This window comes from Salmo salar, chromosome ssa01 (assembly GCF_905237065.1).
Source record: "Salmo salar chromosome ssa01, Ssal_v3.1, whole genome shotgun sequence".
NCBI classification, from domain to species: domain Eukaryota; kingdom Metazoa; phylum Chordata; class Actinopteri; order Salmoniformes; family Salmonidae; genus Salmo; species Salmo salar.
Genome location: NC_059442.1, coordinates 6,124,331 through 6,139,513, shown reverse-complemented (window position 1 = coordinate 6,139,513; position 15,183 = coordinate 6,124,331). Strand labels below are relative to the sequence as shown.

The 15,183-nt window shown below is 44.3% G+C and overlaps 2 protein-coding genes across 7 annotated transcripts in view; one reads left to right on the top strand and one right to left on the bottom strand.

Annotated features, from left to right (window-relative positions):
* cdkl1 (cyclin dependent kinase like 1 (CDC2 related kinase)) overlaps nt 1–11,115 on the top strand; it is a 24,631-nt gene extending 13,516 nt beyond the window's left edge. The window contains exons 3-11 of one of the 2 annotated variants that reach the window (XM_014194945.2): nt 1,991–2,112; nt 4,437–4,509; nt 5,254–5,344; nt 5,901–6,101; nt 8,805–8,887; nt 9,235–9,291; nt 9,426–9,590; nt 9,678–9,773; nt 9,903–11,115. In XM_014194945.2, the coding sequence (XP_014050420.1) occupies nt 1,991–2,112; nt 4,437–4,509; nt 5,254–5,344; nt 5,901–6,101; nt 8,805–8,887; nt 9,235–9,291; nt 9,426–9,590; nt 9,678–9,773; nt 9,903–10,004 (990 nt within the window). In that variant the 3' untranslated portion in view covers nt 10,005–11,115. The remainder of the gene's footprint in view (nt 1–1,990; nt 2,113–4,436; nt 4,510–5,253; nt 5,345–5,900; nt 6,102–8,804; nt 8,888–9,234; nt 9,292–9,425; nt 9,591–9,677; nt 9,774–9,902) is intronic. The other variant, XM_045709183.1, reaches the window with a different exon arrangement.
* On the bottom strand, nt 10,943–15,183 carry dmac2l (distal membrane arm assembly component 2 like). 5 transcript variants are annotated; one of them, XM_014195060.2, is made up of 5 exons: nt 15,060–15,183; nt 14,538–14,654; nt 14,138–14,346; nt 13,057–13,228; nt 10,943–12,836 (listed from the first exon to the last, which is right to left on the bottom strand). In XM_014195060.2, the coding sequence occupies exons 2-5, from the start codon at nt 14,642–14,644 to the stop codon at nt 12,722–12,724; spliced, it is 603 nt and encodes a 200-aa protein (XP_014050535.1). In that variant the 5' UTR covers nt 14,645–14,654; nt 15,060–15,183; the 3' UTR covers nt 10,943–12,721. The 5 variants fall into 5 exon arrangements, with proteins under 5 accessions (XP_014050535.1, XP_014050620.1, XP_045565217.1 ...); XM_014195145.2 differs by having other exon boundaries at nt 14,138–14,341; XM_045709261.1 differs by lacking the exon at nt 15,060–15,183 and adding an exon at nt 14,922–14,946.

Below are 15,183 nucleotides of genomic sequence, written 5' to 3'. Positions count from 1 at the left end.
TCCTCCTCCTCCTTCCTCCTCATCCATCTCCTCCTCATCCTCATAAACAGTTCTAGAACTCCAGATGGGGACATACCGGTTGTCATGGGAGACCACAGCATGTTTATAACCGTTCCTCTTCCTGCAATCTCTGTTTTGATAAGACATGTGGGAGCTTGTCAGCCGCTCTGCACAAAGCAAACACAGATCCATTACTTTCTGTTATGTAATCTCTATATCCATATCACTGTGTGTACCTACAGTATATTGGGATCACTGTGCAATTAAACGATTACAAAAGTGTGTAGTTAGTGTGGTGTAGCAGAGGTGCTTTGTGATACAGTTGAAGTCGGAAGTTTCCATGCACTTAGGTTTGGAGTCCTTAAAACTTGTTTTTCAACCACTCCACAAATTTCTTGTTAACAAACTATAGTTTTGGCAAGTCGGTTAGGACATCTACTTTGTCATTTTTCCAACAATTGTTTACAGGCAGATTATTTCACTTATAATTCACTGTATCACAATTCCAGTGGGTCAGAAGTTTACATACATTAAGTTGACTGTGCCTTTACATTTTTTTAAACAGCTTGGAAAATTCCAGAAAATTATGTAATGGCTTTAGAAGCTTCTGATAGGCTAACATCATTTGAGTCAATTGGGGGTGTACCTGTGGATATATTTCAAGGCCTACCTTCAAACTCAGTGACTCTGCTTGATATCATGGGAAAATCAAAAGAAATCAGCCAAAACCTCAGAAAAACAATTGTAGACCTCCACAAGTCTGGTTCATCCTTGGGAGCAATTTCCAAACGCCTGAAGGTACCACGTTCATCTGTACAAACAATAGTACGCAAGTATAAACACCACGGGACCATGCAGCCGTCATACCGCTCAGGAAGGAGACGTGTTCTGTCTCCTAGGGATGAATGTAATTGCAGAACAACAGCAAAGGACCTTGTGAAGATGCTGGGGGAAACAGGTACAAAAGTATCTATATCCACAGTCAAATGAGTCCTATATCGACATAATCTGAAACGCCGCTCAGCAAGGAAGAAGCCACTGCTCCAAAACCGCCATAAAAAAGCCAGACTACGGTTTGCAACTGCACATGGGGACAAAGATCGTACTTTTTGGAGAAATGTCCTCTGGTCTGATGAAACAAAAATAGAACTGTTTGGACTTAATGACCATCGTTATGTTAGGAGGAAAAAGGGGGAGGCTTGCAAGCCGAAGAACACCATCCCAACCGTGAAGCACGGGGGTGGCAGCATCATGTTGTGGGGATGCTTTTCTGAAGGAGGGACTGGTGCACTTCACAAAATAGATGGCATCATGAGGGAAGAGGAAAATTATGTGGATATGTTGAAGCAACATCTCAAGACATCAGTCAGGAAGTTAAAGCTTGGTCGCAAATGGGTCTTCCAAATGGACAATGACCCCAAGCATACTTCCAAAGTTGTGGCAAAATGGCTTCAGGACAACAAAGTCAAGGTGTTGGAGTGGCCATCACAAAGCCCTGACCTCAATCGTATAGAAAAGTTGTGGGCAGAACTGAAAAAGTGTGTGCGAGCAAGGAGGCCTACAAACCTGACTCAGTTACACCAGCTCTGTCAGGAGGAATGGGCCAAAATTCACCCAACTTACAGTGGAAAGCTACCCGAAACGTTTGACCCAAGTTAAACAATTTAAAGGTAATGCTACCAAATACTAATTGAGTGTATTTAAACTTCTGACCCACTGGGAATGTGATGAAAGAAATAAAATCTGAAATAAATCATTCTCTCCACTATTATTCTGACATTTCACATTCTTAAAATAAAGTGGTGATCCTAACTGACCTAAGACAGGGAATTTTAACTAGGATTAAATGTCAGGAATTGGGAAAAACGGAGTTTAAATGTATTTGGCGTAAGGTGTATGTAAACTTCCGACTTCAAGGTGTGTGTGTGTGTGTGTGTGTGTGTGTGTGTGTGTGTGTGTGTGTGTGTGTGTGTGTGTGTTATCCGAGCAGCAACTAAAGCACTCCAACCTGGTGAACCTGATTGAGGTGTTCAGGCGTAAACGTAAACTACACCTGGTGTTTGAGTACTGTGATCACACCGTCCTCAACGAGCTGGACCGATACCCCAGAGGGTGAGTACTGGCTCTCTACACACACAGTCTCTCTCTGTCTCACACACTGATATATTCTATAGATTGTTTATCTGTCTCCCTGATGTTTATCTATGACCTGTATATATTTTTTATTTAACTAGGCACGTCAGTTAAGAACAAATTCTTATTTAAAATGACGGCCTAGGAATAGTGGGTTAACTGCCTTGTTCAGGGGCAGAATGACAGATTTTTACCTTGTCAGCTCGGGTATTCGATCTAGCAACCTTTCGGTTACTGGCCCAACGCCCTAACCACTAGGCTACCTGCCGCCCCTTATAGTGTCTCCCCTGCTATTTATCTATGACCTGTATATAGTGTCTCCCCTGCTGATAGCCACAGTGTTTGGCTGTTACCACGGAGACTGACCTGCTCGTTGCGGAATGTTTACAGCGATGCAGTCCCAGAATGCTGTGTTGGCTGACAGGGAGGGAGGTGGAGTTGTAGGAACACTGAGGCAGACAGACAGACAGACAGACAGACAGACAGTTAATAGAGGGTTTGTAGCTATCTGGTGCCTGCCTCACTCCCATGGGGGGTTAGTAAGGGTTTCATGGGGGGGCTCAGCCCCAGGAAGGGGGGGGGTGGAGCTTGTTTATGTCCCAAGTGGCACCCTATTCCCTATATAGTGCACTACTTTTGACCTGAGCCCTATTGGTTCCAGTCAAAAGTAGTGCACTATATAGGGAACCATTTAGGATGCATCCATGGCTATTAAATCACCAGTTGTAAGGCTGGATTTAGCCATCTCCATGGCAACACTGATGGATGGGCTTCTGCACTACAGTTTACAATAAGAGAGGGGGAGAAAGAGAGGGAGGGAGGGAGGGATACACACTTCCCACAGGGCCGGGTGGTGAGACAGGGATGCAGCTTAAGCCCCACCCTCTTCAACATATATATCAATGAATTGGCGAGGGCACTAGAACAGTCTGCAGCACCCGGCCTCACCCTACTAGAATCTGAACTCAAATGTCTACTGTTTGCTGATGATCTGGTGCCTCTGTCCCCAACCAAGGAGGGCCTACAGCAGCACCTAGATCTTCTGCACAGATTCTGTCAGACCTGGGCACTGACAGTAAATCTCAGTAAGACAAAAATAATGGTGTTCCAAAAAAGTTCCAGTCGCCAGGACCACAAATACAAATTCCATCTAGACACCGTTGCCCTAGAAAACACAAAAAACTATACATACCTTGGCCTAAACATCAGCGCCACAGGTAACTTCCACCACGCTGTGAACGATCTGAGAGACAAGGCAAGATGTGCCTTCTATGTCATCAAAAGGAACATAACATTTGACATCCCAAATAGGATCTGGATGAAAATACTTGAATCAGTTATAGAACCCATTGCCCTTTATGGTTGTGAGGTCTGGGGTCCGCTCACCAACCAAGAATTCACAAAATGGGACAAACACCAAATTGAGACTCTGCATGCAGAATTCTGCAAAAATATCCTCTGTGTACAATGGAAAACACCAAATAATGCATGCAGAGCAGAATTAGGCCAATACCCGCTAATTATCAAAATCCAGGAAAGAGACGTTCAATTTTACAACCACCTAAAAGGAAGCGATTCCCAAACTTTCCATAACAAAGCCATCACCTACAGAGAGATGAACCTAGAGAAGAGTCCCCTCAGAGCCCTCACCTACAGAGAGATGAACCTGGAGAAGAGTCCCCTCAGAGCCCTCACCTACAGAGAGATGAACCTGGAGAAGAGTCCCCTCAGAGCCCTCACCTACAGAGAGATGAACCTGGAGAAGAGTCCCCTCAGCCTAGCTGGTTCTGGGACAGCAACACAATTAGACCCAACCAAATCATGAGAAAACAAAAAGATAATTACTTGATACATTGGAAAGAATTAACAAAACATCAGAGCAAACTAGAATGCAATTTTGCCATAAACAGAGAGAACACAGTGGCAAAATACCTGACCACTGTGACTGACCCAAACTTAAGGAAAGCTTTGACTATGTACAGACTCAGTGAGCATAGCCTTGCTATTGAGAAAGGCCGCTGTAGGCAGACCTGGCTCTCAAGAGAAGACAGGCTATGTGCTCACTGCCCACAAAATGAGGTGGAAACTGAGCTGCACTTCCTAACCTCCTGCCAAATGTATGACCATATTAGATACACATATTTCCCTCAGATTACATTTGGGTTTACTGGTCATAGAATTACATACATAGTCCCGAAAATTATTGTAATTGTCATTAAATCTATATTATAATTGTAATTAAATGAAATCTATAATGTAAAAAGTATATCTGTATTATTTGGTTGTCTCATCTGAACTTCCAGTGTTCCAGAACATCTGGTAAAGAGCATCACCTGGCAGACACTCCAGGCTGTCAACTTCTGTCATAAACAGAACGTGAGTGGTTTTCCCTGGTCTTTCTCCGTCCTTCCTCTACCCAGACCTCTGTTTTACTAGCATTCCAGTCTCCTGGCCGACCAACCGTTAATCTTTCACTGAGATACAACAAACCGCCACGGGGCCTCTTTAACAGTCAAGCTGCACAGCTAAAGTCCGGATATGGGGTGTAGTTTATTATTGCACACGGTAGCAAAACGTTTTGCAACAGGAAAAAAAAAAAAAAAATAAGAAAAACAACTGTTTCTCATTGGACGAATTCAGGTAGTTCCCTAACCACTTTTGGCCCGTTTGCTTCTGTTTGGTTCCTAGTGAATACACCCGCCTGATCTGCTGCATGTCTTCTCTAGCCTGGCAAAGTACCGTCTTCTCTAGCCTGGCAAAGTACCGTCTTCTCTAGCCTGGCAAAGTACCGTCTTCTCTAGCCTGGCAAAGTACCGTCTTCTCTAGCCTGGCAAAGTACCAGATCTGTTTGTGCTGCCTTGTCACATCGTAACAGTGTGACATAGCCTGGTCCCAGGTCTGTTTGTGTTGTCTTGTTAATGATTTGCTTGACAATGACCATAGGAGTTGGCAAGACGGCACAAACAGATCTGGCGAACCAGGCTGTTTGTCCTCTTCTCATGTATAGATAAACAACCGTACAAGACCACCACATGATCAGCTGTGGTTGAATGAATGGTCCGCCCTGGCTGGCACTGTTAAACGACTTAACGTTTTGGTTATTGGCTCTGTCTCCTGCAGTGCATCCACAGAGACGTGAAGCCCGAGAATATCCTCATCACTAAACAGCAGGTCATTAAGCTCTGTGACTTCGGATTCGCCAGGATCCTCAGTAAGTTAGTTTTTTTTTGTCATGTCCCAAATGGCATCCTATTCACTATGAAGTGCTATACATGTTTACTATGATCCATATGGTTCTGGTCAAATGTAGTGCACTATGTAGGGAATATAGTTCTATTTGGTACACCGTCATTATGAGGCTCCTTCCCTGAGCAGAATAGTCATGTTTCTGTACTGCTTCTGTAGGTCTACTGCCACCTGGTGGAGTCCTGTTGTAATACCACTGTCTTAACTTTCTGCCATTGAAATCAACACTAGTTCCATTTCTTATCAATTCTTCCCTCCTAAACAGAGTCTTGTATCTAACAGCTTCCAGATTCGTATGTATTTTGGGGGGAAATAACACAAGACAGCAAAAATATGAAGTTATATTTATTGTGTTCTGTTCTATCCTATAGCATTATATTCTAACTATCTGTCTGTGTTGTGTAAAGCCTGCTTATAAAAAGTCTTACAATGCATTACAACCATATTATATTAAATGCATTATACCCACAGGCTTTAAGTCTTGTTCCTAAACAGAGATGTGTATCGATCTGTCCCTGCAGCCGGTCCATGTGACTACTACACAGACTATGTGGCAACTCGATGGTACCGGGCCCCTGAGCTGCTAGTGGGTGATACTCAGTATGGGGCCCCTGTTGATGTCTGGGCGCTGGGCTGTGTCTTCTCTGAGCTGCTCTCTGGCATCCCCCTCTGGCCCGGCAAGTCAGATATGGACCAGCTCTACCTCATCAGGAAGACACTGGGTACGTGGGATTAATATAGCTAGGGTGTCCCAAATGGCACCCTATTCCCTTCATAGTGCACGACTGTTGGCACCCTATTCCCTTCGTAGTGCACTACTGTTGGCACCCTATTCCCTTCATAGTGCACTACTGTTGGCACCCTATTCCCTTCGTAGTGCACTACTGTTGGCACCCTATACCCTTCATAGTGCACGACTGTTGGCACCCTATTCCCTTCATAGTGCACGACTGTTGGCACCCTATTCCCTTCATAGTGCACTACTGTTGGCACCCTATTCCCTTCATAGTGCACGACTGTTGGCACCCTATTCCCTTCATAGTGCACTACTGTTGGCACCCTATTCCCTTCATAGTGCACTACTGTTGGCACCCTATTCTCTTCATAGTGCACTACTGTTGGCACCCTATTCCCTTCATAGTGCACTACTGTTGGCACCCTATTCCCTTCATAGTGCACTACTGTTGGCACCCTATTCCCTTAATAGTGCACGACTGTTGGCACCCTATTCCCTTCGTAGTGCACTACTGTTGGCACCCTATTCCCTTCATAGTGCACTACTGTTGGCACCCTATTCCCTTCATAGTGCACTACTGTTGGCACCCTATTCCCTTCATGGTGCACTACTGTTGGCACCCTATTCCCTTCATAGTGCACTACTGTTGGCACCCTATTCCCTTCATGGTGCACTACTGTTGACCAGAGCCTGGAAATAGGGTGCTGTTTAAGACATTAGGGATGTGTTATAACAGTTAGGGGTGTGTTATAACAGTTAGGGATGTGTTATAACAGTTAGTGATGTGTTATAACAGTTAGTGACGTGTTATAACATATTTCTATTGAAGTACGTCCAGAAAGGACAAGTGTACATTTTCACATACCAGTATATAAAACCAGTATATAATATATAATACCAGTATATAATAATAATAATATATACTGCTCAAAAAAATAAAGGGAACACTAAAATAACACATCCTAGACCTGAATGAATGAAATAATCTTATTAAATACTTTTTTCTTTACATAGTTGAATGTGCTGACAACAAAATCACACAAAAATAATCAATGGAAATCCAATTTATCAACCCATGGAGGTCTGGATTTGGAGTCACACTCAAAATGAAAGTGGAAAACCACACTACAGGCTGATCCAACTTTGATGTAATGTCCTTAAAACAAGTCAAAATGAGGCTCAGTAGTGTGTGTGGCCTCCACGTGCCTGTATGACCTCCCTACAACGCCTGGGCATGCTCCTGATGAGGTGGCGGATGGTCTCCTGAGGGATCTCCTCGTTGGTGGATGGAGCGAGACATGATGTCCCAGATGTGCTCGATTGGATTCAGGTCTGGGGAACGGGCGGGCCAGTCCATAGCATCAATGCCTTCCTCTTGCAGGAACTGCTGACACACTCCAGCCACATGAGGTCTAGCATTGTCTTGCATTAGGAGGAACCCAGGGCCAAACGCACCAGCATATGGTCTCACAAGGGGTCTGAGGATCTCATCTCGGTACCTAATGGCAGTCAGGCTACCTCTGGCGAGCACATGGAGGGCTGTGCGGCCCCCCAAAGAAATGCCACCCCACACCATGACTGACCCACCGCCAAACTGGTCATGCTGGAGGATGTTGCAGGCAGCAGAACATTCTTCACGGCGTCTCCAGACTCTGTCACGTCTGTCACATGTGCTCAGTGTGAACCTGCTTTCATCTGTGAAGAGCACAGGGCGCCAGTGGCGAATTTGCCAATCTTGGTGTTCTCTGGCAAATGCCAAACGTCCTGCACGGTGTTGGGCTGTAAGCACAACCCCCACCTGTGGATGTCGGGCCCTCATACCACCCTCATGGAGTCTGTTTCTGACCGTTTGAGCAGACACATGCACATTTGTGGCCTGCTGGAGGTCATTTTCCAGGGCTCTGGCAGTGCTCCTCCTGCCCCTCCTTGCACAAAGGCGGAGGTAGCGGTCCTGCTGCTGGGTTGTTGCCCTCCTACGGCCTCCTCCACGTCTCCTGATGTACTGGCCTGTCTCCTGGTAGCGCCTCCATGCTCTGGACACTACGCTGACAGACACAGCAAACCTTCTTGCCACAGCTCGCATTGATGTGCCATCCTGGATGAGCTGCACTACCTGAGCCACTTGTGTGGGTTGTAGACTCCGTCTCATGCTACCACTAGAGTGAAAGCACCGCCAGCATTCAAAAGTGACCAAAACATCAGCCAGGAAGCATTGGAACTGAGAAGTTGTCTGTGGTCACCACCTGCCGAACCACTCCTTTATTGTCTTGCTAATTGCCTATAATTTTCACCTGTTGTCTATTCCATTTGCACAACAGCATGTGAAATGTATTGTCAATCAGTGTTGCTTCCTAAGTGGACAGTTTGACTTCACAGAAGTGTGATTGACTTGGAGTTACATTGTGTTGTTTAAGTGTTCCCTTTATTTTTTTGAGCAGTGTATAATACAAGTTGTTTCACCAGTTAGGTCAGGAAAAGGAAGGTAAACATGAGCTCCTCTGCCTGAGCACCTCCCATATGACCAACAATGTCAAATGTAATGTAAAATACAAGGCTGTCGTCACTGTCACATTACGTTCACCTGTTACAGTGTGTTAGGTAGAGGAGAGAAGTAAGAGCTTTGTCTGTCTGTTTGTCTGTCTGTCTGTCTGTATCCTCTCACTCTGTCTGTCTGTCTGTCTGTCTGCAGGAGACCTGATCCCTCGCCACCAGCAGGTATTCAGTAAGAACCAGTTCTTCAGTGGAGTGTGCATCCCAGAGCCTCAGGAAATGGTGAGAACAAACATAATGATGATTCATCTACCAAAACGTTAAACAAATCAGTTTAAAAAATCTTGAGGAGTGTACGGTATTTCAGGGTTCCCTACTGACGGCCCCATTTGAGCTTCCTGTGGTCAATATGCAGTCATGTTCCTGCCCTCTGACCATCCTATCGGCTGAATCTAGTTGATGATCCCTGCTGTATATCAATCAAATCAACGTTTATTTGATATATACATAGTATACAGCGGAGTGTAAACTGTGCAATGAAATGCTTACTCGCTGCCTCAGAACACTGCGGATATTATCAAAAGGATTAAACAATTATACACAATAAGGCATCATTTATCATCCAATAGGAAACTCTGGAACTGAAATACCCCAACCTGTCATATCAAGCACTGAGTCTGATGAAGGTAAGCCTGTCTAGCCATTCACCTGCTGGCAATTTGTGTGGTAAAAATATCTGGTTCTCTTATGAAATGAATGGTCTCTGATGTTTTATTAGCAAATATTCATTCCCTAAATGACCTTTTCCCCCTGACCCCAGGGCTGCCTGCGTATGGACCCGTCGGAGCGGCTGACCTGTGAGCAGCTTCTGGAGCACCCGTACTTCGACAGCCAACGGGAGGAGAGCGAGAGCACCGGCCGGGAACATGACCGCTCCACCAAGAAGAGGTCACGCCTCCTGCCCCGCAAACACCTCCCACCTGGGGTCAGTGTGTTTCTTCACGTTAAACAGCTGGTCCCAATTCACTCCCTACCCCCTTTCCTCTTGGCTCTAACCCTTCAATGTTTGTAGATCTGTAAGGTGGAACTTGGAAGCAATATGGTGGAAGCTCCATGCAAATTGGGACCAGCTGTCAGAGATGGCAAAATGCTGTACAAACAATTGAAGGTGTTTACACGATGCAGTACATCCTGTCATTTATGTATTCTCTTCCACTATTTAAATTCTTGCCTATGAGATGATATAGTGTCGCTCTTCCAACTGCATTAACACTCTCGTTTCCTTTCCTCTCTCTAGTATTTGCCTCAGCTTACCAGCAGCAGTATCTTCCCAGCTCTGGACAACAAGAAGTACTATACCAACCTGAGGAAATTTAACTACCACTTCCCTAACATCTAAATCCACCATTTTGGATCAGAAATTCAACTTACCACTTCCCTAACATCTAAATCCACCATTTTGGATCAGAAATTCAACTTACCACTTCCCTAACATCTAAATCCACCATTTTGGATCAGAAATTCAACTTACCACTTCCCTAACATCTAAATCCACCATTTTGGATCAGAAATTCAACTTACCACTTCCCTAACATCTAAATCCACCATTTTGGATCAGAAATTCAACTTACCACTTCCCTAACATCTAAATCCACCATTTTGGATTTGAATGGTCCATTCATCAACATACACCGTGTTCACTGTGCTAGTTAGAACTAGGAAACTGACATTTCCGACTTGCTAACTGGTTGTAGTTATACAACGAATCAGCAAGTGGGACATTTCTGAGTTTCCTAGTTCCGACTAGCATGTGAACACGGCGATATTCTGGTCAGCTCAGGAAGTGAATCACAGGGAGAAGTCCTTGCGTCTTGTGATGTCATTCTATGCACTATGTCACCTTTTTTTTTTTTCTACTGAAAGACAATTTTATTATGTGGTGTTGCCTCTATTGAAGGTGTATTTTGTATATCTATATAATGACAAGGAGCAGCCTAGTGCTCAGCTGGTAGATTGAGGTTGTCTTCCAGGCAGACTACGTTGCATGTTGTCCCGTCATCGACTGTGCCGGTCGGGCACCAGATTGCTATAACATATGTGGTTGATCTGATATGTAAAATACCTATCCAGATATTGTGCGATGTAGTCAACCTGGGAACACAGCCAGATACTTGTGTGGAACAGAGGGAGCACCATAGCCTACTGCCTGCCAAATGTTATTTGTGTTTTTTTAAATAATGAGCGAGACAGTTGACATTTTTTGGTAGTGAATTGATTTGCATTTTGTTAAAATATTGTCTCAGTAGGTTTGAGTCATTTGTAAAGAGAAGCCAGAAGGAAGGTGAAAGGTCAGCTCGGCTTTATTTTATTGGACAGAAATTGTTAATAAGCAATATGACAGTGGATTAAATACAGTAAGGGTTCTATTCAGGCTAGATCTCTGAACAAAAATATACATGTAAAGTGTTGGTCCCATGTTTCATGAGCTGAAATAAAAGATCCCAGAAATGTTCCGTATGCACAAATTTGTTTGCATTTCTCCTTTGCCAAGATATGGTGCACCTTGTGCTGGGGAGAACAAAAGGCCACTAAAGATTTGTCGCCACAGAAGTTACGTTTTGAGGGAGTGTGCAAGTGGCATGCTACTGTCGTTTTAGAGAATTTAGCAGCGCCCCATGGTGGCGGTGAGGTTATGGGGCAGGTGTAACCGCTAGTTAGTTAGCGTGTCAATTGGTGACGTCACTCGCTCTGAGACCTGAAGTGGTTGTTTGCGTTGCGATGGGTTGTTGTGTGCAAGGGTCCCTGGTTCGGGCGAAGAGAGGGACGGAACCTACACAGGCATAAGCTACGAACAAAATTGCAATGTGAATACACAGAGATAGCGTGACAAGAGCCTGAGGCCCATTGTTGTGCCATTCATCCGCCCCCATCTGTTTCAGCATGATAATGCACGGCTATGTGTCACAAGGATCTGTACACAATTCCTGGAGGCTGAAAACTTCCATGGCCTGCATACTCAAACATGACATCCATTGAGCATGTTTGGGATGCCCTGGACAGACGTGCACGACAGCGTGTTCCAGTTCCCGCCAATATCCAGCAACTTCACACAGTGGAACAACATTCCACAGGCCACAACCAACAGCCTGATCAACTCTATGTGAAGGAGATGTTGTGCTGCATGAGGCAGATGGTCACACCAGATACTGACTAGTTCTGATCCAACGCCTTTATTTTTTTTTATAAAAGGTATCTGACCAGTCATGTTTAATCCATAGATTAGGGCCTAATTAATGCATTTCAATTGACCGATTTCCTTATATGAACTGTAACTCAGAAAGTGTTGCGTTTATATTTTTTGTTCAGTATAAAGGTAATTTCTAATGGAGCCGACGTCGGAAGTGCTTACGGTGTATGCAGTCGCCGCTAACACGGGAACATTACCTTTCGAATTTAAATCCCACTGTAATTCCACCTTACGGATTGAATAGAGCCATAAGACATTTGAAATGTAACCTTAGCAGTGTATTTGATTAATCATTACTGTCAGAACACCGGAGCTAAGGACTTCTATAGGCGTCTACTCTTGGACATGTTACGAACACCAAATTAAATGAATAATTTATAAACTAATGAATCAATTCAATGAAATCCTCAGCCTTGTTACAGTCTTTGTACTTTATTTTTTTTTTTTTAATTTTTTTTTAATGGAGTCATATTTAAACATTAGGGGAGACAATACCAACAAAGTCCACTTGAGAACATGTTGCCATAGTAATCTCATTTGTCCCGTGTCCCACTAGGCTGGTCCCAGATCTGTTTGTGCCGTCTTGCCAACGCCTATGGTCATGCCAATGACCATAGGAGTAGGCCATAGAGTACTGGCCATAGGAGGCCATGGCAAGACAACACCAACAGATCTGGGACCAAGGTCGTATTCACTACAAACCAAACAGGAAGAAAAATCTTGACTAAAACGGCAATTCAAATTTTTCATTGCAAAACACTTTACGATATGCTACAATGTGCTGCTGCAAAACAACGTGCATCTTCCTGGTCATCAAGGCACTACCCACTGTGCCAGACTGTTCCTCTGTGGTTGTGGTTCATCCTCAGTCAGTCCAGATCCAGCTCTATGTCCAGCCCAGGTAGAGCTGTCTGGAGTCTCTCCACGGTCTTCTCCTTCTCTACCACTCCTGGCAGATCGCTGAGGTACAGATGTTCTAGACTCCTGGGAGATAGTCAAACTAAATATAAACACCAAATATAAACACTAATATAGTCAATTCATCATGGAGACCGGTCATGAGAAAAGCCTTGTGCCAGAACGTCAACATGAAAACAGCCTCCACTTCAGGGGATCAATATCCACAGATTTTATATGTTACTGGTTGGCCTCTAGTTCAGCCACACTTCCATAATGATGTTCCCAGGCACAGTAGCAGACCCACCTGAGTTTATGCAGGGCGATGAGACCCTTGTCAGTCACATTCCCACAGGAGACCACCTCCATCTTGTACAGGCTGGCCTGTAGGTTCTCTATGGTGCTTATTCTCTCTAAGCAGGCATCCTCTATGTACATACTCTTGTTGAGTTTGAGCTCTTCGACATGCTGTAGTCCATCTAGAGGGGGAAACATTGAATTCAACATACTTCTAAATTTGAGCAGCTCGGTCCCATAGCTGATTGCGTTATATTGCCAACTCTTATGGTCATTTTGGGGAGGCAGGATAGCCTAGTGGTTAGAGTGTCGGGCCAGTAACCGAAAGGTTGCTAGATCGAATCCCCGAGCTGACAAGGTAAAAATCTGTCGTTTTCCTCCTGAACAAGGCAGTTAACCCACTGTTCCTAGACCGTCATTGAAAATAAGAATTTGTTCTTAACAGACTTGCCTAGTTAAATAAAAAATAAAAAATAAAAAAAAAATTGTCATGACACCAAATCACAGGATGTTGCAATAGAACAAATAGATTTGCGACCAGGCTATTGAGGGCTCTGTAGCGGTTTCTCTGAACCCAGTGCTAAGCATGCCAGACCAGGCCGGGCAGGGTGACAGACAGTGTTCTCAGTCTCTCTTTCTAGTGTAAAACATCCTGCTCTCCTGCGTCACTCATCAGGTAAACAGTCTGGAAGACACTAACTTTCACCCTCACCTCTCACTTTCTCCTAACACGCCCAGGGGTCGGATTATATAGGATTAGCTGAACATTAAATGGAACTGAAATATTTCTCTGGTTAAAAATACAGTGACAGCATTCTATTCTCCCCTCGCCCCCCCGAGGGCATGCAATGCTTAAATTAAAAGTGAATAATTGATAATAGAAGACTGTCTTAATAAATTGATTTGTATTTAGTCAGTCACTAGAACAGTGTCTTGTGTCAGACTAAACAAATTGAGTAGATGGCCAGCGTAGTCGCGATATCTGGTTCTGAGAATAGTGAGACCTCTGCCACAGGGTTTCACCTCACCGTCGAGGCTAGTGAGACACCGAAAAGGTTTCGGAGATTGTAAGTCTGCATAGGAAAACGTACCCAGGTGATCGAAGCCTTTGTACATGATGCAAGAGTCTGTGGCGTCGATGCCCTGGATCTTGTATTGTCCCAGAGGGCCGGTGGGCAGGCCGTTGTAGTCGTGTTGCCAGCGGTCGAACCCCTGGAACCTCACCTTGGCACCGCACCTCGTCAGCCACTCTGCAGCAGCACGGTCTGGACCCACAGCCTTGATACGCTCATAGTCTACTCTGGTGACAAGAATATAATTACTACTAATACATAAAGAATAGTCATTACTACCTCAGCTGTATTGTGGTCCACAGAGTATACTATATAGTACAGTACTAATCTATCACTCTGGATAAGAGTGTCTGATAAAAATGTAATGTATTCTGTTAGCTAAAGTCTAATATTAGATACTGATGATTGTATCACTCACTTGTTGAAGACAGCATTGAGCCATCCCCAGAACGGTCTGCTGCCCTCAAGTGACAAAGTTTTCTTCGAGGAGAGAACGGTCTGTAGTGCCTTGGACAGTAGCCTCATATCTTCAGGTCTGAAAGACATTACATAGCATTATATTACTGCGACAGCAGCGTCATACCGTGTAATGTCTTTCTGACCTGAAGATATGTTGAGGGATGTCCTCTAATGTAAGATTGAAGGGATTTTTAAAATGCGTGTCAAAAATGTTACCAGCGACACACTAATTTAGATGTCTAAACACTGAATAACGTTGCTTTTGATCCAGACAGAGGAGCTAAATTAAATCCTAGATAAACTGTTTGTTAGGAGACATCACCTAATAACTGCAGACAGTTACCAATAAACGTAGACTACGCAACACCACACAAGACACAAAGAAAACTTGCTTTTAAAACACTAAAAGTCCTAAGCAATCAAGACGTGTGAGATTTAATTCGTTGACGTATTTGTTAAAACCAGCTGATAATTAACTTACCTTGCGTTCACCTGTCTGTTAGTTTACTGTTTTCACGTTGCCAACATGTTTCCGGCCGTCTGAACTTTAACCCTTTACGTACGACAGACGCGCCTTGCCATTGGCTCTTCAAAGTGGGTGAAGG